Source organism: Enoplosus armatus, chromosome 2, assembly GCF_043641665.1.
Source record: "Enoplosus armatus isolate fEnoArm2 chromosome 2, fEnoArm2.hap1, whole genome shotgun sequence".
In the NCBI taxonomy this organism is placed as follows: domain Eukaryota; kingdom Metazoa; phylum Chordata; class Actinopteri; order Centrarchiformes; family Enoplosidae; genus Enoplosus; species Enoplosus armatus.
The window spans coordinates 23,180,879-23,203,760 of record NC_092181.1 but is presented as its reverse complement, the minus strand read 5'-3'; the positions used below and the strand labels follow the sequence as shown (position 1 = coordinate 23,203,760).

Here is a 22,882-nt window from a genome sequence, read left to right as displayed (position 1 = left end):
CTGTTTATTGAGCCTCTTGTTGTCACTGGTTTTGATTGAAGTCTTATATATAATCTTACATATAAATCAACTTCATTACTGTATTGTGATTATTTATTTGTAGTAGTGGTAATAGCCATTAGTAGAACTGGTATTTTATCACTCAATGTTGAAAGTATACGATATGTCAATCATTGTGCCATTTCAAAGAGTCTCATTTAGTTTTCTATTGTCCTCTATTGGAACCACACAATATGTTGTTTGATAAGATAAGAGTCTGCAGTCATGCTAGCGGCTCTGTGAGGCTGTACTTAGCACAGCATTGCTAAATTCTTGTCTGCATGCTGACATGCTCACCTTGACAATGCTAACATGCTGATATTTAGCAGGTATTCTGTTTACCATGTCCACCATCCTAGTTTAGTGTATTAGCATGCTAACTGTTGCTAATTTAGCGCTTAACACAAAGCACAGCTGAGGCTGATGAGAATGTCATTCGTTTTTTGAAGCTATTTAGTCATAAACCAAAGTTTTGAACAGATTTAAATTTTGACCTGAAGATAGAGAGATCAGAGATCACCAAAGTAATTGTGGTTCAACATCATGTAGATGTATATATGTGTCATATTTTTACTACATTTTGTCAGTTTCGGGACTCCATAACAGCTACATGTACGACACAATGATTAAACTATCCAGATAAATGGGCCTTCATGTCGTCCTCTTTCACACGCTCCCACCCTTCACCCAAGCATTTCTCAGGTGTACAGGTTAATAACAGACAGGATGCATGTTAACTAAACACATGGCGTCGCCCTTGTGTTGCCTTTCCGGGACGGACAGGTGTGTCTCTCAAAAGGTAGGCTGACAAGCAGCACAGAGCACACAAAATAGTCCCTGTATTCATTTTACAGGGTGGTGATTTACTCCAGTATAGTTAATGATCTAGTTTAGTTCAGACATTTAGTTATTAGTAGTAGTAATAGTAGTAGTAGCCAATAGTAAATCTGGTATTTTATCACTTAATGTTGAAACTGTACATTATGTCATTCTGGAAGAAGAAAGTGGATTTGTTTATTGTGCAAAGATTTAGAAAAAGAGTTTCATTTTGTTTTCTATTGTCCTCTACTAGAAGTTGTTTTTCTTCTGGATTAAAATTCCTCAAAATTACACCAGTTGAAACTACCAAGTAGGAACAAGTAACTTTCCACCACTGGAGGTCAGCAAAGTTAGGATTCATCCTGTTGGGAACATGAATGAAATGAATGAATAAAAAGCAGGACAGAGCGCACAAATGAGCCGCTATAGATGCGTCCGGTATAGTTGATCATGTATTGCGTGTATTTTCTCAGGTGCAATGTCAAGTCAATTTAATTTACACAGCCCCATCTCACAAATCACTATTTGCCTTTAACTGAAGAATATTGGTGTTTTACTGCCAGATAATGTGTGTGTGTGTGTGTGTGTGTGTGTGTGTGTGTGTTTATTTAAAGGTTTCGGCTCTCAGGAGCGTTTATGATGAAAATAACCTCAAGCTGCTTCTTTAAGATAAAACAAACAGAGACGCCGCTGGTAGGTTTTCCCTCCCCGCCCCCCCCCCCCCCTCTCTCTCTCTCTCTCTCTCTCTCTCTCTCTGTGGGACCCAAACTTGTTTCAGGAAAAAGCGCCTGAACATATTTTTTTCTCTCGCTCGGCTGGAAGAAACAGGACAGCCGCCTCCGTGCTCCGTGCCAAGGAGAAGGCGTAGACTTCCTCCAAACATTTCCTCCGCCATCTCCGCTTTCGAGAGACTCAACGTTTTGTGGAATCTTTGTAACGAGAGGACTTTGTCTCTGCTTTTCCACCACCACCACCACCTGGCTGTTTCTTTCTCTGCTATAAAAACAACAGGAGAGGATTCCTCCATCTGAACTTGTGCAGACATGGACTGGGGAACAGATCTTTGGGTAAGTTTGACAGCTGACACTGAAGGAGCGGAGCCCTCTGGGAGAAGTCGTTACAAAAAAAATAAATAATAATACCTTCAACATCCCTTAAGAGTTGTCTGTCCTGCTATTGTTTTCGACGACAGGAGACTTGTTTCTCCACGGTAGGGCCTGGGTTAAGTAATCTTGAGACAACAGCAGCAGGAGTCTTTCTGTAAAGCCTGCAGCCAGAGGATTTCGCAACTCCTGCTGCATACCTTATTATGAGCAGAGGGGGAAGAAGAGATGTTTGTTCCTCTTCCTAGCTACCATATCTACTCACTGTATGCTAAAGGTGTACTCCACCACCATTTCTTTTTTAGCCTCACTCCACCTTCATGAACCCTTGAACCTGAGCTCTGCTTTGTGACAACACTTCTCGGCAAGTGTCGAGGTTTCTGTTGATTTGTGTGGCTTGTCACTGCATCTGGTCAGTGTCTCTCTCAGCTGTGAATCACAGTGACAGTCATCTGGTCAGACAACCTCCTCATGACACACACACACACACACACACACCAGGGCCCTCTGTGGAGTCAGTGAGCTTTAAAAGTAAAGGGACAGAACTGGACTGGCCACTGATCCAGGGCTGCAAGATCACTTTCATTTAGATTAGTTTCCCGAGTAATCAATCAATCGTTTGGTCTTAAAGTGTCGGAAATTTGTTAAAAAAAAAAGAAAAAGATTATGTCTTCAAATTCCTTGTTTTTGTCCGACCAGCAGTCCAAAACCCAAAGACATCCTGTTTACTACGTCATACGACACAGAAAGGCAGGAAATCCTCACATTTGAGAAGCTGAAACAAGAGAATGTTTGTTTGGCATATTTGCTTGATAAACGATTAATCAATTGTTAAAATTGTTGTGACGATCAGCTTATCACTAATAGACCAATTATTTCAGCCAGACCGATGTGAAAGATGACTTGCGCATTATGTACAGTGTGTGTTTTGGCTCATACAAACTTTAACTGTTTATGAACGTTGATTTAATGGCTGGCGATGACTCTTTCCCAAATCCTGCTGTGATTGAGGTTAAGAGTCTGAGTACATGCCTCTGAGATTATTCCACAGTTAAACACAGACTGGGTGAGGCTGTTGTGTTTGTTGATGAAGAGTTGAAGTTCAAAATCATTCAACTCCTGCTGCTTGTGGTGTGTTTGATGGGATCTGACAAATGGTGGCGCAAAAAAACATATAGCTAGAGTGGAAATTATTGGTTGATTAATCGATTTATCGGGAATAAATCTGCAACTAGTGCTGTAACTAACGATTATTTTCATTTTCAATTAATCGTCTAATTGTTTGGTGTACGAAATGCGAGAAAACAGAGAAAATAGGCACCTCACACTCTCCTAAAGCTCAAAGTGTCTAAATATTGCTTGTTTTGTCTGACCATCAGTCCAAAACCTGAAGATATTCAGTTTATTATCACATTGGACAAAGAAAAGCAGCAAACGCTCACATTTGAGAAACTGGAACCAGTGGATTTTTTGGCCTTTTTGCGTGATAAATGACTTAAACAAGTTGGTTAATTTTATGTCGATTTACTAATCGATTCATGATTTTATTGCTTCAGCTACATTAGCAACTGTCTTGATAATCAATTAAGAATGTATTTTTCAAGCATAAAGGTAAAACATTATCTAGTGTGCTGCTTTTCTTTGTCTTAATTGATAATAAACTGAATATCTTTGGGTTCAGGACTGCTGGCCAGACAAAATTAGCTATTTGAAGCCGTCATCCTGGGCTTTAGGATATTGTGGTTGGAATTTTTAACAATTTTCTGACATTTTTTAGGCCAAATGATTGAGAAAATAATCTGCACATGAATCAGTCATGAGAATAATTGTTAGGTTCCCTAAACTGACCTTTTCGCCGACCATCCCAAACAGGGTCTCCCTCATCACTAGATAGAGCTCAAATGTTGTGTTATTAGAGATATAAGCTGTCGCCAGATTAAACAGATGGCATATACACACATACAAAAGATAATTTAATATACTGTAAAGTGAAACAGGCTCTCATTTAACCCAGTATCATACAGTTTCCCCCTTTGCTTTAAGGTCGAAGAAATCGTCTCATTCCACACTGTCTGATTGTGTGCTATATCAGCTTGTTCCAACCTCTCATCATTGAAGCTATATGATATTTACACTCAGTGAAAGATTAAACTACAAGACCTCATGGTTTTCGTGGCTGCACCACATCAAATGAAAATATTCTAGATGTCTTTCCCCAAAAGTCTGCCTCTTTGGTGTCGCTGGAAACTTTGGGATGTCCAGTTTGGTGGGTTTGCAGCAGCTCTTTGTAAATTTAAATATAACCTAGTTATAACACAGCCAAGTGTTTACTAAGTGGAGATTTATGCGTCACTAAATCAAAATGGGTTGTGCCACGCAAACTAATTCCTACGTTGAGATTAGTTGTTACAAAATATTTGAGCTGTTGCGTATCTAACTGAACCAACTGGCAAAGCTAACGTTAGCTTGCTAATATATGACCAGTTAGAGTAAAGAGTGAAATAAATAATATGGAATATGGTCCACACAGCTGACCTGACACTTCTGGGAAGATTTTAAATGACATTTCTCAAAAATAACACAACATACAACAAATTACAAAAAGTTACGCCACAAGTAGGCTTTTCACACTGTTAGCCCAAGACTAAGAAAGCTTTCACACTGGCACAGTCCTGGAACAAGTGGGCTAACCCTGACTTTAGCCTAGGGCTTGCTGGCCCTGCTCCAGGGCAGGGTTAGTCCTGAGTTTGCAGGGTTATCCCCTGAGAAGTGACTAAACAGGCGGGTGCCAGTTTGAAAGGGGGCTAGGAATATGCAGTGTGAAAAGCCTAAAGGTTTTGCTAGCTAGCTAACCCAGTCCAGCTCTTGTTCTAAGTTCAAACTAAACCTTATAACGTTGGTAAGTGTTTACTATGAAGAGATTTACACATCACAAGCTAGCTAGTTCAAATGTAGAGATTAGTTGTTACTGAAAATTTGTACCTGTTGTGTAGGTAACTGAACCAACTGACAAAACTAACGTTAGCTTGCTAATATGTAACATGATTTTGTTGTTGGTCAGAGTGAAAAGTAAAAGAGGTAATATGGTCAACACGTTTGACCTGACACTTGATAAAATACTGTTTCATAGTGACGTGAACTGGCGAAGATATTTAAATCACATTTCACAAAAATAACACAACATACCCCAAGTTACAAAACAATAACATTTTGCTAAATGATTAGCAGATTTGTTCTAAGCTGCATGAATACAACAAACTCTGAAATACATATTTCTCTATTTATGCATGTATCAATAAAATAAAGTATTACCTACATTTACAAAGTATTGGCAGCTAAGATTAAAATATTGTTTATCTCCATAAAACTGTAATTTCTTTTTAAAGTTATGCTAGAGGTTTTGATGCTACAGTGACTTCCTGTCTGCATAGATTGCTTTCAACAGAACAGGGATACAGATGTTTCCTAGCAAATGATTTACAACTTTTGATGGTGCTAAATCAGTAGTTTGAAACTATCGAGTAGTTATGAAGAACTTTATACAAACTTAGTGATGGATTTATGGAGAGCTGGTGCAACCCAACCCTTTTGTTTTGTAGCTTTCATTATGATTGTGGTGAGCTTGAGTCTGACCTCGGATCAGTCTGGATCAGGAAACGCTGCTGCCGTGTTTCGTCACAGTGAGGGGTGGGACTAGTCCGACTGGTTCCAGGGTTTGGAGAGGCCCTTGGGACCGTCAGTCACAGGGCGGAGGTTCGCACTGAGCTAATGATTATCTCATTCCTGAAGCTTCTCTGCTTCACTATCAGTATTTCCTCTTCTCACACAAACACGCAGACGTACTACAGTAAAGTAATGGGGCGCAGCAACAATATGTCTGAAAGATTCTTCACGTGCTCTTTAATCTGATTACCTCGATCACTTTCCTTCCTGGTTCAGGTTTTTCTATTTCGTCTGTTTCACTCCATCGTCCTCTGATGTTTTTTGTTTTTTTATCCTTCCTCCTTCCCTGCCTCCTCCCAGCCCTCTCGTATCCAGGACATTGCTAACTGTGTTACTCTATGATCTCCATTTAGCTTCCCCCTCCTCTGAGGACTCAATATCTATGTCTCTGGCTCCAAAAGACCCTGCAGCCTCTACACACACACACACACACGCGCGCGCACACACGCGCACACACACACACACACACACGAACAACAAAAGGTGGAGTCTTTCTTTGTATTTCACAAGAGACACAACAACAGAACCACCCTGTTGCTTTGTGTCCAGATTCTCATGGGCCCATGTAATCACACCATTCAGTTTTGTGATCACATTCGTCTTTACTGTATGTCATGACACGGTGTGGATATAAGCCAGTGGGGACAGAGAGGACAAATGTTACCTGTCCAACAGGTTTGTGTGTGTGTGTGTGTGTGTGTGTGTGAGAGCGTGTTTTGAAAGCATAGATGTGTGTAAAGAGAGACAGAGGAATGTTGACAGGAGGGTTTGCTTTTATTCTCTACTACACCTTTGTACTTTTTGTGTGTGAGAGAAATTGAGAGAAGGGAGGATACTACGTGTGTGTGTGTGTGTGTGTGTGTGTGTGTGTGTGCGTGTGTGTGTGTGTGGAGGGTTATTCTTAGGCCTTCATTTGTGGCAAATCCACAGCCTGATGAAATGTGATGCAAATGCAAGCAATCCAATTAGAGCTGAAGCGCTTACTCGATCTAGAGAAAATTAATCAGCAACTATTTTAAAAATGGGTTAATCGTTTAGAAATGGCAAAAAAAAAAAAAATCACTGGTTCCTGGCTCCACAAATGTGAATATTTTCTGGTTTTCGTACTCATCGTCTGTGACAGTTAATCGACTGTTGGTTGGACAAAACAAGACATTGTGGGCTCTGGGAACATGTGATGGGCATTTTTTGCTCTTTGCTGACATTCTCGAGACAAAACAATGAATTGATTGAATTAGAAAAACAATTGGTAGATTCGTCGATAATGAAAATAATTGTTAATTGCAGGCCTAAATCCAATATTGGGCTATTCTCAGATGTCAGACGGTGCAAAATGTTTTTATTTTTGGACATTTGTGCACTTTGTCGGAGACTCTTTGGGTCAAAGCCTGAATGTCGGTTGTCGGACTATAATCAATGTAATCAATGTATCACAGTAGCGCTGAAACAGTTATTCGATTAATCAATTTGTCAGCAACCACTTTAACATTTTTTTGGCCACTTGGGGGCAGCAGAAACAAGCCGTGAGCACAACATTGACATATTATCACCTTTTAAGTTGATCTGGAGAAGGTGTTAGCAAATAGTTAGAGACACAATATCATTCATTTATGTTTCGTGTTGCTGACCAGCTGATGAATGTAAGTCCAATATTCACTCTCTTTTAGCTCTGTTTTTGGTCTCTACCAACTCCTGAAGGAAATATCTGGCTCTTTAGCTGCTAAATGCTCCACTATGATCACCAGCTAGTTGCTAACTGTGTCTGTCTGCTGTTTGCTGCTGAGCATAATATTTGGTGTTACAAATTATTGATTAATCTACAGATTACTGTCTTGGTTAATCGTTTGGTCAATAAAAGGTCAGAAAATTGTGAAAAATGCCCATCACAATATCCTGCAAACCCAAAGTGATGTCTTCAAATTGCTAATTTGGTCCGAGAAACAGCCCAACACCAAAAATATTCAGTTTAGTTTCACAAAAGACGAAGAAAAGCCACAAATACTCACATTTGAGAGGCTATAGAACTAGTGAATATTACTGAAGATTAATCAAAACAGTTGGAAGTTTTCTAACTGATTGCTAATTGATTAATCAACTAAGCATTTCAGCTCTAGTTTAAAGTCAATGACCCGCTGACATCAGCTTGTTATGTTCTCGAGTGATGCTCTGCCAGGTCTGTACTGCAGCCAGCTTCACTTCTTACTGTATCTCCTTTTGCTTACGGTCTGGTCTTCAGTAGATGAAACATGTGATAACGTAGACTCAGGTCATGTGACTGACTTAGCCCATCCAGAACGTTGCACTCAGTGTCTCGTTGCATTGTCTAGAGTTTGGACTGTGCACAAAAATGGCTGCAAGTCCTAAACTGATGTAACCACCCTCAACTGTAACTTCATAGTCATTGTTTCATTTTAAATCCAAAGTGCTGGAATACAGAGCCAAAACAATGACAAATGTGTAACTATCCAAAAACATTTAGACTGCACTGTGTCAGAGTGTGTTGGAGCCCGAGGTGTTTCTCAACAGATGCCTCCAGTGTTTGTGTGCATACACATGTATGGAAATGTGTGTTGCTCTATCCTGTTCCTCTCTTAGGACCAGTATGACCACATTGACAAGCACACGCAGTCAGGCCTCGACCTGGTGGAGCGTTACATAAAGTTTGTGAAGGAGCGGACAGAGATAGAACAGAGCTACGCCAAGCAACTCAGGTGTGCCTTCAGTTTTTTTGAGAGCTTGTTTCTGTATGTTTCTTCATATTCACATTCTTAAATGTATTTATGCATGTGTGTGTAATAGAGGGTCACACTGGTTCTCTTACACTGTCTAACAGGAGTCTAACAAAGAAATATGCCAAACGAGGGAGCAAGGACGAGCAAGACTGCAAGTGAGAGAACAATAAGATGTCTTGTTTCCATTTTGTTTCCCTCTCCTCTCTCACAGAAATGACAACTGACTGTTCGCTAAACTCCCTTTTTTAAAGTTATTGTTCTTTCATGGCACATATGCAACTGCATCTCCAGTTGACTTTTCAATGTTTTGTTGCTAAGCTATGATTGGACAAATTCAATTCAGAGGGAGGGGTTTAGCGGGGTTTAACGGTCAAGTAAATGTTGGTCTCCCCACCTGTGATGATTCTCCAAATTGTCTCTCCTCCTTGCTGCAGATTCAGCAATCACGCGTCATTACAGGAGATCCTGAACGAGCTGAACGATTACGCCGGCCAACGGGAGCTCATTGCCGAAAACATGATGACCGGCATCTGTGTCGAACTCACCAAGTACCTTCAGGATCTCAAACAGGAACGCAAAACAGTGAGAGAGGGAGGAAGAACACTCGAGGGAGGGAGAGAGGAAGGAAGGGAGGGAGAGAAGGGAAGAAAGAAGGAGCAGGGAAGTTTGGCAGATTGCAGATTGACGTGGTACGCTGTGGTGTCATCATCTTAAACCTCTTCCTTCCCCAGCACCTGTCTGATGCCAAGAAGGCCCAGCAGAATTTAGAGAGCAGCTTTAAACACCTAGAAAGTGTGAGTCACGTGTTTTTGTTGAATCACAGGATTGTGTTTTAAAGGGTTTGTTCATCTAAATTAGAAGAAAAAAAATGATTCTCACTTGTGGTATCTCGACATGCAGATAGTTTCTGTGGTAAAGCTGTATTTTACAGGTCTGTCGTTTCCTTTAATTTCCCAACAATTTCTTGAAAGTTTCCTGAGAAGAAGTGTTTAATTTAGTACTAATTGTAGAAGAAATACAGCCAAAGTTCTTAGACATTTTTAGGTAATTTAGTTTTGTTGAGATCAAAAGCAGTTTTTGACTGGGGAATTTCTTTGGAGGGAAATACAAGTAAACATCTATTCATCTCTCATGTGTTGAAACTTTTCTATTCTTCTATTCTTCATATACTGTATGTTGAATTGTATGTCTGCCTTTAGACAAATTGCAGACCAATGTTCAGCTGACCTGCTGTGCGCAGACTATAAGAAGTTAAGTTTTACAAGTGTCACTTTTCCTATAGTTGGTACCAGTTTACATGGTTCTTTTCAAGAAACCTTTAGAAAAAATTGCAGATCTGTAAAATACAGTTTTACCATTTTTGTTGCATTTTCTCAGGTTTAGAAATATCTGTCTCTGAGATTTCTGCCTCCTCCTCCGGTCCAAAGAGGTGAAAGGAATTTTGTTTGTGTTACTGAAAAAAGTACTTGAAAAATTGAACAGCCACATCTTTTTTTTCTTTCTTTGGCAGAAAGTAGATCTAGTGAAAGCTGTTCACAGCGTGGTCTGTGGATCATCCACAGTAACGCAGGGACATTGGAAACACATGTTGCTGCTGAATATTTTAAATGTGCCACTTCATAATAGAGCACTCTTTAATGTTCATAAGTTGTAACTACTGATGACTTTTACAGATCAGTTATAAGCCATTAATTGGAACAACGTTTGGGTTGCCAGGTTGTGAAAAATCTCTCTGGTCTGTGACTCAATAATAAAAACCGTCTCACTTTCTAATAAGCCAACAGCAAAAGTTTGTAAGTAACCTCTAATTATAAATGCTACTAAGTTAACAACAAAGGGTTTTACAGCAGTCCATCAAGTCTTATTAAGTTGTTACTAACGGGATTTTAATCCAGATACTTTGCAGCACTCTTCCGAAAGGTCAGAGGTCAAACAGTCCAGTGGAGTGGTCGACCTGATGAATTTAAGAGCTAAATGACAAAACAGAGAGAGAGAGAGAGATTTTTCAGAACACAAAATGTGTTCTTATTAATGGCTTTCATTAATTACAACTTATAAATCCTTTATAAAGGGTTGAATACATTTATAAACGATAAAATGGTATTGTGCTTTGACAAACCAAATGGGGAGGGCATAAGAAATATTTAAGATGGATCTCAAAGCCAGACCAAATTAAACTAAGTCTATTTGCGTTACTAGATACCACCACAGGTATGTGAGTAAAAATATCTATTGATTGTAATTTGTTAACTGACCCTTTAACATACAGTAACATAATGTACACTATTTAGTGGACAGTCCCCTTGCACTTTTAGTTCCTCCAGGGGGACTGAATTCCCTGACATTTGCATTGTTAATACTACTAAAGCTCTATTCATTAAAGTATATTAAAGTCTGTTTGTGTGTGTGTGTGTGTGTGTGTGTGTGTGTGTGTGTGTGTACATGCCCTGCAGACTAAGAAGCGCTTTGCCAAGGAGTGGGCCGAGGCTGAAAAAGCCACACAACAAGCCGAGAAAACAGAGAACGACCTCAATGCCACCAGACTCGATGTCGAGAAAGTAAACACACACACACACACACACACACACGTTGGCATCAACAACTGAGCACTGATTTTCTTTTTTCACCTTTAATTTTTAACATAATTTCAGTCCAAAAAAGAATCCTTGAACTGTCGTCTGTCTGTCTCCCTCCCTGGCCACTTTCACCTCCTCCACCTTGTGTCTCCCGTCCCTCCCTGCATCTGTTCCCGCATTTCTCCCTCTTTGCATTTTGTTTTGCATCTCTTCACTTCTCATTTCTCCCTCCTCATCATTTTGTTCTCCCCTCCCTTTCCCTTCTGTCGTTCCACCTATCGTTCGCTCTGAAGGCCAAGCAGCATGCCCATGCCCGCACACACACAGCGGAGGAGTGCAGGAGCGACTATGCAGCACAGCTCCAGAAATACAACAAGGAACAAAACTTCTTCTACTACACAGAGATACCGCAGATCTTCAATGTGAGACACACATAAACACACACATTCACAACGCAGTACAACTGGGCAGAGCTCACACACCTGCTTAAGTGACATAATACAAGCCAAATACACCCTTGTATTGTCTTTCAAAACGTAATACTTCTCAAGTGTTTCCATATGCATTTCAATGAACAAAATATGAACACAGACAGTGTGAATATGATATGAAATTTAAGGAGGCAGTTGTGTGTTTGTGTGCCAAACAGAAAATGCAGGACATGGATGAGCGGAGGATTCGGCGACTGGCGGAGGGATACTGCCAGTTTTCAGACATGGAGAAGAAGGTGCTGCCCATCATCTCCAAGTGTCTAGAGGGAATCTCTGCAGCAGGGGGGAAAATCGATGAGAAACAGGTAAATGTTAGATGTTTGTTAGACTATGCATGTGTCTATGTATGTTGTGTATATATGGTCATTTTGTTTCTCCCACGTGATTACAAGAAGGGACTGTGAATTGGCTGTAATAATTGTTGTGAAACTTGGGACGCTGGTCCACGTTTTGGAGTTACACGAGGAGATCGATATCTGTTGGTTAAATATGAAGCTACAAGCAGCAGGCAGTTAGCTTAGCTTAGCACAAAGACTGGAAGCAGGGCTAAATAACTAGCCTGACTCCGACTCCACACCTCTCCAGCTCACTAACATGTTATGTTGTTTAATCCGTACAAAAAGTGAGGTGTAGAAACAACACGTGGTGGTTTCACAGGAGGGTTTGTGGGGCTATTTCTTGAATGGACATGCTGACTTCCTATTTTGTTACTTTTGGATAGAGCCTGTGTTGAAGAAAATTGTGTTCATTGAATAATCAATGCATATATGCAATCTGAAGAATAAACGACTTTGTACTTAATGAAGTACAGAGTTTCATTCTTCTGTATCTCAGTGTTTAGTTCCCATGAACCTGATAGTGGTAATTGATTTAAAATTATTGAAGACTGAACTAGAAAAAGAAAATCAACCACGACACCAGGCTAGCTGTTTCCCCCTATTTCTAGTCTTTATGCTAAGCTAAGCTAATCATCTGCTGGTTGTAGCTTCATTTTCACCATATACACATTAGAGTGGTATCAATCAAAGAAAGAAAGCAAATAAGCGTACTTCCCAAAATGTCAAACTATTCCTTTAATAATGCTTCTTACCTGACGTCTTACAATTTTATGGGGGCCCGTGGAGTTGTTTTGTAAACAAACAAAAGTTATGTTTACATTCAGTGTTACTCACCAAGATGAATGTGTGTATCTTTGAGGTCTAACAAATGTGTTTAATGCATTTTCTCATAAAACGATTCTTTATTGAGTATTTTAAAGTATTTTAAATCCAGCATTGTTTACATCCATGTTTACGTGCAGTCTTCTTCTTCCCCGTCTTTTCTGGCACAGCGCTGCATTTCTTGGCGTGTTACTGCCACCTGTAAATCAGTGGAATAGTGTGAAACAAGTGGCAGGAATGTGTATCACAACACGTCCTCGTGCACATGCACAAGATAAAAAGGGGATCTATTCATAGAAAAACAGCTCCATGGTGCTACTAGAGGTCTAAAACTCGACAGGGAACCAAATTTTCTGATTTTAAAAAGTTATACTTGCATTTGCACTTTGCATTTTTGTATTGTGTTCCAGTTCTATACATTTTCTGAGCAATGCACGTTTTTCGTGTTTTCTCAATAAATTAAAAAAATGGACAACACATACTATACACTGACTTTATTTGGAAATCTAAAGTAAACATTTTTCAAACTGTGAAAAGCCTACAGCACAGATTGCTACAGAGTAGTATCCTGAAATTAATTAATTTTTCTATGTCCATAAGTTTACAAGGTTTACTTAAGAAATCCAATGCAGAATCAGAATCAGAATCCTGTAATAAAAACTACCCATTGTTGACACTGTCTGAGAAGTTTTGATTTATCTCTATGGTAATTTTTAACACAGGGGTTGTTGTACTTGATTCTTTTTTTTTTGTTGCTATTCCATATACTGTATGTATATTAGGTTAATTTCCATTAAACTCGTCTGTATCTGTTTGTCTCCCTGCAGGACTCGTTGCTGTTCATAGAGCAGCACAAGTCTGGTTTTGAACGGCCTGGAGATGTGGAGTTTGAAGACTACACCCAAGGAATCAAACCAGCAACCTCTGACTCCAGCCTCAACCCACCCAAAGTGCGCGCCAAGCTCTGGCCTTTCAGCAAGAAGCACAAGGTGACTTTGCACACTGTTTACATCGTATTTGCTTGTCTTTGAGTTTGCATAAAAACCGCAGCGTCTCAAGGACAAGATATTCACTGCCTCTCCCCTCTCTGCTTCGCCCTCTTCTGCATTTGACAACCTGAAATTCCTCTCTGTCCTGTTCTTCAAATGCGATTTAACTAATCCAGGATAACAAGTTGTTATCAGGCTAAAATGATCCGGACATTTCTAATCCATATAATTTTATTTGTTAATCTTTCTTGAAACACTGTGTGCTCTTATTTTGAAATAAAGGTAAGTAGAGACTGTGAACAATAATCTAATCAGAGAGTGCTTCACATTTTTAACTTGAGCCTTAACATATTCTAACAATCTTAAAGCAAATTAAATTCATTCGAGATACATTTGTTTGATGTGAGTTCAGAAATCAATCTGATTAAAATAATTTATATGTAATTTATCAACTCACTCCAATTTAGAATTGATTCCATGATGCGAGTGCATTTAATTTATTTAATTTTACATTTTAGTGTATACATTTTGCTGTCCCGAAAAAATATTTTTATTTCATATGGAACATATCAACATTACGTCCTCAGTTGTATTCGATTGCATTCGATTGGCTGTTATCTTGATATTGTTATATAATATTGGGATGTGCCACCACACTGCTTTGAATGACAAGTTTTCAACTTGGCATGCCATAATTAAGTGCCACATTTTCTGTTTCCATCAGTCTGATAACACTTAAAAATGTTTACTTTAGTTTATCTCTTTTTGCTCATAGTGTCCCAAACAAATGTGAATTGGTTCTTTTTTTAGATGCATGTTATTTTGCTGTATATTATATCATGTATAGGTAAAGGTAATCGAACTCTAAGTGTTGTAATTGAATATTGATAATTACACCAGCAGATTGTGGTGGTTTCTTAAAGGGTAAGGCCGGCCTTTTTGTATATTTGTCTTATTGTCAACAAATCCCATGAAAAGACCGAAACCGTCAAAGTGACAGTCCATCTCTTAAAACCTACAGTTAATCCTAAATGTGAAGTTAATCTTTAAAAATGGGTCATAAATATACAGCTTCATTTTCAAAAAAGGCTCAGTAATTCTCTAAAAGAGCTGGGCACTGTAGTTTTTAGCAAATGTTACTCATACAGGAGTAAATAGTTTACCTGTTGTGGACTATTTTCAGCTGCGGATTAATACACATTTGGAATAGAAGTGCCAGTTCAGGACAGTGTACGTGGGATTGATTAAAAATAAACTACAGTGCATCGCAAAAAAGAAACATGCAGTGCAACGGTGCGGCTCATCAATGTGTTTTTAAAAGCTTTTGCACAACAATGGAGGTCCATGGTACAGAGGAATAAGCTACATCAGGCTTTGTTAGTAGGACCAATTCATTGTTTGGTCCTTTTAATGGGATTTGCTGTCATATTTTTTATATCTGTATTATATGTATATTGTTTTTTTTTTTGTTTTTTTTTTAAATACTTCTGTTTTTTATTGACACAGTGCTTGTCTGCTGTGTGTTTCTGCACCTTTCTGTCTTTGCTGCTGTGACTTGTAAATTTCCCCGCTGTGGGATAAATAAAGTCTATCTTAATCTTAATCTTAATCAACAGTTCTCAATACACTTTGAAGAAAAGGTGTCATGTTACAGCTAACTGTGGACAAACCTGTACTTTTGCAGGTCTGAGGACTTGTTGCAGATACATTTTAAGACAGCTCTCAAGAACTTTAAATCATCAGTCAAATCCTTACAAATCCACCATAACCATATTTATTTTGCTCCTGTTGACCATTGAAGAGGTGCAAAATGACGCTCACATGGTCTTATAACAATGCTTTAAAACAAACAAACACATACACATGAAACTCAGCACACATTCCTCTCATGTCTTACCCCACCACCCTGCTGCCCTCAGGGGCCAATTCTAATTCCAGTCTGCTGCACAGACTTGCCCCAAAACACCCATTGCTCGCTCTTTAACTCTTTCTCCACTTTATTACAAAAAGCTCTGCATCTGTTTGACTCCCCTCTCTTCTTCTCTTCTTTTCCTCTTGCTGCCAGTGTAATTTTCTCCCACCTTTGCTCCTCTTCCTCTGCTCCCTGTTCCTCCGCCCCCCCCTTCAGTTTGCCCCTCCGTCTTTTTCTCCCCCGTCTCCCTTCCCACCGTGCAGCCATCCCCTCTCCCTCCCGCTTTCCAAGCTGCAGCACTCCCCTCTCTCTCTCTGTCTGAGGGAGTTTAATCGCTCTGTCAAACCCAGGATTTCCACCTTAAAGATATTACACAAACAGCACTCGGTGAGTGACGACATCTGCTCAGGTCCGATCCCCGTCCTCCCCCACTGTCATGTTCTGTAAACATCTCCTCCTTCATGTATTTTTCCATTTTAATGCTATTCATCTAAATAAGCTGTTCTACCTGAGCATTCCTACTTTGCTTGTTATTGTAAAAGTGTGTTTCCCATGTGGTGTGTTTGTTGTACACTTATCTCATACTGATTGTCCGTTTCTCTCTGTCTAGATATCGCATGCTGAAAAGCACATGGTAACACTTGGTTATATAGAGGGTGGATGTAATTAACAGTATTGTGGTGCTGGATTCTTTTCAAGGGGAAATACTATTTAAGGAGTAATTCTACACTGGATCGTGCTGCACTGACCTCTGTGGGTAAAAAGGTACAAAGGCCAGGTCACACCAGGATGTGGCACGCTAAAATTCATCCGTTTTGAGAAAGTGCTAGAGGCTACTCACATTGCAGGGCTAGTTGGTGAACCGCTGAAGCTGCCGAGCTAACAGCTAACGCGTTAGCTAGCCAGGAACAACACAAGTCAGTCGCACTCTCCAGGATTCTTTCTATTCTCTCTATCTGCACTGTGGTTTGTTGTTCTCAGGATTGTACATTTCTTTCAATAAAGAAAAAAAAGTGTTAGTTAACTAGTGTAAACCAAACTCAGTGTTCAACAACACTTACCGCTCTTCTGAAGGCATTTCCAGAATCCTCAAAGACTTCTTTTAACCACCTGGATGAGAAAATAATACACATAACCAGAACTGACATGTGTCTTTTTGTAAAACACAAGCAAAATATTAACACGATATTGTGTCTAAAAATATTAAATATTGGATAGAAACAACTACAACAAGTTAAAGTTCACCAAAGTTAAACTTGAAGTCATGCGGAATTACTTCTCTACGGTGAGCAAATCCTTGTAGATTTTGCCACAACATTTTGCTGTTTTAAATGCAGATGTGACCGGGCTTCACGTGACCTCACCTGTAATCACAGTCCGTTGTACAACCAGCTGAGATGCTGCACAGAGTGTTGAAGGCATCACCACGAGTTGGCAGTGCAAGCAAGATTATTTTCCTGGGTGCAGTTACTCTTTCATTTACAAAATCAAGTGCATTTTTCTCACAAATACATTTCACAACATCATTAACTTTCTCTCTAAACCAGAGAACAGTCTTTATTCTGTGATGCCATACTGATACATAATTTGACAGCAGAGCCATAACCATACAAACTTGGGTCAGTTCACCCAAATTACAAAAATACATATTTTCTTACTTACCTCCAGTGGTGTCTAGCCTTGCAGATAGTTTGGATAAAGATACCTGTCTGATATTTCTGTTTCCACCCCACTACAATGGAGAATGTAAGTGAAAATTTGCATTTTAAAATAATTCAACAGAAACATTTTCTTTCAGAATTGCTGCTACATTGGATAATTCAAACAAACGCGCAGTCTTTCTCTCAAAGAAATAGTCCCAATTTGATGCACCGTTATTCTGGTGCTATAGATGTAATCTGTAATCTCAAATCTATATAATATTGTCTAAATAATCTAAATCGGTTACCTTTTTTAAAATTCATTATCATTTTCAATTAATAATTTCAATTTGTCTTTTTATGGATGGATGAATTCTTGCACTTCACTAAATGTACATCGGTGTGGCATCTCAGGGGAAAGAGACAGTACGAACCAGTCCGAAACACTGCACAGCTGAAATTCAGTGGTATTCTCTCGGGATATTATAAGGCTTTGAAAAGTCCTGCTCCTCGCTCTCTCTGTCTCTGCTTTCCCTTCAGTAGTGTCTGACCTTGAACAGGGTGTGTTTCCTTCACACAGAATAATTACGTGGCTCTGTATTTAGGTTTCTTTGACTAATGTCAGTCTGTTTGTAGACGTCTTATTAGCAGCAAGAAAAGAGAGACAGAGACAGGGAGGAGTGACATCTGGTGGTGAGCATTAATAAGGTTGTTGTTTACATGATGCACAATGGACAATGACTCTGTGTGTGTGTGTGTGTGTGTGTGTGTGTGTGTGTGTGTGTGTGTGTGTGTGTGTGTGTGTGTGTGTGTGTGTGTGTGTGTGTGTGTGTGTGTGTGTGTGTGTGTGTGTAGCCACCTGCTGCAGAAGATTTCTCTCACCTTCCTCCGGAGCAGAGGAAGAAGAGGCTGCAGGCGAAGATAGATGACATCACCAAAGAGCTGCAGAAGGCGCAGGACCAAAGGTGACAACATCGCCAACAGCATCACAGGCGTTTTTGTAATTTGTTTTTAATTTATGTGTTCACTGTCATCATCTGAAGTTGTTTAGGGCAGCAAAATTACCTTCTTTCTGGATATGGTTTTGGTCTGTTAGAAACCTTTTTAATACTTGAGTTGGAGTAGAGTTACTCTAAAAAAGGACTTGCATTGTTGCAGTTTCAAGCTTTCAAATTTACTTTAAAACCATCAGGAGCAGGTGAAGGTATCAAGAAACAACCTCTATCGCCTGCTGAAACTTGAAACTGCAACAATACCTCTGTCTAATCTTATATGTTTTAAATATCAGTTGATCTCCTGGTTAATTAGTTCAGCCTGGATTATTTGTAAATCTTGGGGACTGCGTAGGTGAGACACTTAGATGAGACTAGATTAGATTTTATTGTCCCAGGGGGAGATTTGTTTTCACAGCCAGTACAACATAGAAACATACGAATACATACGAGATATAGACAATACATGAAATCTTCATGTCTACATTCATAGATGCCTGAGGTGTTTCTCTTTAATGCTGAATATCCACGACTAAATGAGCAGAAACCAAAGTCAAAGTTTGGGAAAAAATCCTTATTGTTTATGAAGAGTTTAACACTGAGCTAATCTGCTTCATCAGGACTGGGTGGGTGTGGTGTGATCCGATTTGATTGCAGTCTGGCAACATAAGCAAACAACCACATAACTTGAATAAACTGAGGTGAAAAAAAGAAGCTGATTGAGAACGCTGGTTTTCAAGGCTTTAAATCACACAGTTCCATCATGGAAATAAGCTTTTTTTTTTTGCTTTATTGTGATATCCTTGATTGTATTTTGTGTGTGTGCAACAGGCACGCCTCAGATGCATATACATTTTTAAATAAATTCAATCAATTGATTCTGTCAGAGCTGTTCTCAGTCTTTCTCAGGCGACAGTCTGGCCTTAGAATTGACATACGTATACGACATAGTAAAAGTTGTCCACGTACTTGTTTTTCATGGCTTTAATGTCATATACAGCAGTACACAGGCCTGGAGAGATTCCTGTCCTTATCAGCAGTGCTGCACAGGAGAGACATTTCCTTAATGAGTGCTCACATTTCCAAAACAATAACACTTCTCTCCCCCCGTCTGACCTCAGTGACGCACTAGAGAAGATGAAGGGTGTGTACGAGCAGAATCCACAGATGGGAGACCCGTCCAGTCTGGAGCCTCAGATCACAGAAACTACCCAGAACTTAGGCCGCCTGAGGGGGGAGCTCACCAAATATGAGGTGGTCACACATACATAACTCATACTCACCCTAATATTGTGTGCGTGAAAGATCAGATTACAGTATTTGTGCAAGTCTTAACATCTATTGCTGGTTCATTACAGACGTGGCTGTCAGAAGCAGTGGGAGGAGAGGAATCTTCCAACACCATCAACAATAATACTCAACACGGGTAAGACCTGTATTTAAAGGAGTAGTTTGACATTTGTGGAAATACCCTGATTCGCTTTCTTGCCCAGAGTTAAATGAGGAGGCTAATGAAAGCTGCTGGTTAGCTTAAAGAGTGGAATCTCTACAGACCGCTATGGTAGCGACCAGCAAGGGTAGCGCTTATGGGAGTTTGCCTTCATGCCTTTCTGACAGAAAGGCTTTACGAAGTTAGGTGACGTAGTATAAAGGAAGTCGCTGCGCCGGCCAAGAAATAGTCCGACATAGACATGTATAACTTGTGAATTAGTGAACTTTAGAGACTGATTTTGTTACCTGTGGACAGAGACATGCTAGCTGTTTCCCCCTGTTTCAAGTCTTTATGCTAAGCTAAGTGAACCGGCTGCTAGATGTTGCTTAATTTTTACTGTACAGATATGATAGTGATATCAATCTTCTTGTCTAACTCTCAGCAACAAAGCGCATAAACGTATTGCCAAACTGGTTCTTTAAATGTGAACGTGTGTAGCAGAACACACTAAGGAAATGACATGCCTTGATTTGTTTTCTTGGATATGTCTATTTCCAGTGTTGTAGCAGCTGACCAGTCTCAGAACATCTACACAGAGTTCGAAGACGAGTTCGACGACATAGAAAGTCCTATTGGCCAGTGCACGGCTCTGTACACCTTTGAAGGTACGTTGTCGAATTCAAACTCAACTCGTTCATAAATAGGTCTCATTTTAGCCTAATGTGTCTTACTTGTGTGTGTTTGTGTGCAGGCAACAGTGAGGGCACCATTTCCATTACGGAGGGAGAGCTGTTGAGTATAATGGAGGAGGATAAAGGAGATGGATGGATGAGAGTCCTCAGAGCCAGTGGAGAAGAGGGCTATATACCTTCGTCCTATGTCAAACTTAGCCCGTAACACACACAAACACACACACACACACACTCAGAGCTTGTGATGGAAAGTTAAGAGCCAAAGGTGAATACAAAGTCATCCATGATAATTGGAGCTGTTCTCTGCATCTTTTATCTCAGCCAGTGACGTATAGTGAGATGAATGTGAGAGATTACAAAGCTTGTTATCAAGGCTGATTGCGATATCATACACTCCCTGTCTCTGCTCGCTGCGGCAGGAGAGGCCGTCTCTAAACGCAGACTGTCAGTCCTGTCTGATCTTTACAGATTTCAACTCTTTTTAAAAAAACAAACTTTTGAATGTATACCTGAACTTTTTGTCACAGCGTTAAGTGACGCCTCATGTAACGTATTCAGCATCATAATAGCTTAATACTACATTTTATGTCAATATAGACTTTCACCACTGCCATTTCTATTCCTGCTGAACTTTTTCTTTTGGTGACACCAGCCCTCTGCTAAAACCTCTCCCCTGACAGGATAATGTGAGTTTTCTTTTTTATCATAGTGATGTGATGTTGTATGCCTTTTTAACTGGATGAAAACCACTACTCTATAGGGAGTGCACACAATATAAGATCTCTCAATGGACTGTCACATTTTTTCATGTCAGATGCCCACATGAACATTGAAACAGGTTTTTCCTGCTGTAGTTGTTCTTCCTGTTCATATTGGACCTGAAGAGGGTCCCCTGCTAATGCGCTTCCAATGTAAGTGATGGGGAACAAAATCCACAGCCCTCACTTTGGGTAAAAATGCTTTCCAAAATTCTCTGTGTTACAACCCCTCTACTGCAGCTCAGCAGGAAAACACAAAGAGGAATTTCACACTAAAAAAGACTTTTGGACTTAACTTTGGTAACAGTAACTCAGTCCACTGGGCATCATATTAGCTTCTATATCCTTACACAGAAGAAGGGTTGTGGATAACCATAACCTATCCTTTTAACTCCATATGATATGTAACAGTTTCTCTGATAAAGAGGCATTTGCAATGTTTTTGTGAATTTAAGACATGGTGGGTGAAAGGAAAAGCACAATGGCAATAATGATCAAAGTTCGGTGTACAGTAAAGATACAGCATTTACCATGTTATAATCCCTGGCACAAATACTTGGTGAACTGCTTGTGTTTGAGGTTGCAGCTTCAGAGATCATCACACAGCACCGACATCATAAAACTTGATAATATGTGCAACTTAAAAGTGGATAACAAGCAATTATTTAGTCCTTGTCTTCGCTTTTGAATTGCACAAAAGTGGCAGAGCTGTAGCAATTCTGGTCATCAACTGGTTCTTCTTTGATGGTTTTGATTTCTCATACATGTCTACTGGTTTAACCACCTATATCTAATATTTCGAGCCTCTGAATCTCTGTCTTACTGGTCCACTCAAATTCTCTGAAACAATGGAAATTTTTAAAAACCTTTGTCATTTTTCTGCATTGAAAACCAGATGACTTGTTCAACGAAATTTCAAAAGAATTAATGACACCGGTGTAGATTTCAAAGGGAGGAAGTAGAGTTTTGACACTCAGCTCCTCACTGGATCACTGCCAAGAGGGATTAACAGTAAAAAGAAAATGTATGAGCACTTTTAAAATCTGATAGGAGTGTTTAAAGATCCGCTCCAGACATGTTTTAAGACATACAAAAATACTCTTGCTGTAAATAATCATTTGTCTGATGTGGTTTTTCCACAAAAGTCATTTAACAAGTTGAAAATTCTTTAAAAATTAATTGAAAATCCAGAATCAATGAATATACTTTAACTGCCGGACACAAGGTGCCTCATACTTCACTGAAAAGTTCATTTTCGGCGAATGTGCACTTGAGGTTTCAAGTTTCTCCATCACACTTGTGTAATTGGCCAACGGTTTGTACACGTCATAAATTCAGAGTTAAAGTGAGCGTCGAGATCTTTTCCTCCTTCAGCAGATACATTTGAGAACAGCCCTCTAGTGTCAAACTCTGCACAGACCTCACTGCACAGTAAAGCTCAAACATCCAGGAGAAGTAAGCACATCACCTTTTTGAGAGGAAGGGGACTAAAAAAAATCTCTCGTTGAGCCACGTAAGGTTTACCCAGCTCTTTCTCTACCACTCTGTCCTGCACTAGTCGATGTTTTCTCAACATTTAAGGGGTATTATTGTATGATCCATTTAAAAAAAAAAATGTATGTATTTACATGTATCTTTTGAGTCATAAAGTGAAAAGAAAAAACATTTCTTGTCTTTTGTTTCTTTACAGTGTCATTTATGAGAAATTTTATATGCAAAAACTGCCAACAAAAAAACCCCCCAAACAAATACATTTATTGCATCAGAAACAATGAAATGAAAAACACAATTTCCAGTGTGGTCCCCTCACAGCAGCAGTTCATG

At 39.6% G+C, this 22,882-nt stretch overlaps 1 protein-coding gene across 2 annotated transcripts; it reads left to right on the top strand.

The window, feature by feature from the left end:
- The first annotated feature begins 1,661 nt into the window (after window positions 1-1,661).
- Window positions 1,662-22,723, top strand: trip10b (thyroid hormone receptor interactor 10b). Of its 2 annotated transcripts, XM_070915820.1 has the most exons (15): window positions 1,662-1,925; window positions 8,280-8,395; window positions 8,518-8,571; window positions 8,851-8,998; window positions 9,148-9,210; window positions 10,870-10,974; window positions 11,286-11,414; window positions 11,642-11,788; window positions 13,471-13,632; window positions 16,155-16,178; window positions 18,040-18,149; window positions 19,298-19,430; window positions 19,535-19,602; window positions 20,167-20,273; window positions 20,360-22,723. In XM_070915820.1, exons 1-15 carry the CDS (start codon window positions 1,902-1,904, stop codon window positions 20,503-20,505), a joined length of 1,536 nt encoding a protein of 511 aa, XP_070771921.1. In that variant the 5' UTR covers window positions 1,662-1,901; the 3' UTR covers window positions 20,506-22,723. The 2 variants fall into 2 exon arrangements, with proteins under 2 accessions (XP_070771921.1, XP_070771929.1); XM_070915828.1 differs by lacking the exon at window positions 16,155-16,178.
- The last annotated feature ends 159 nt before the right edge of the window (window positions 22,724-22,882 follow it).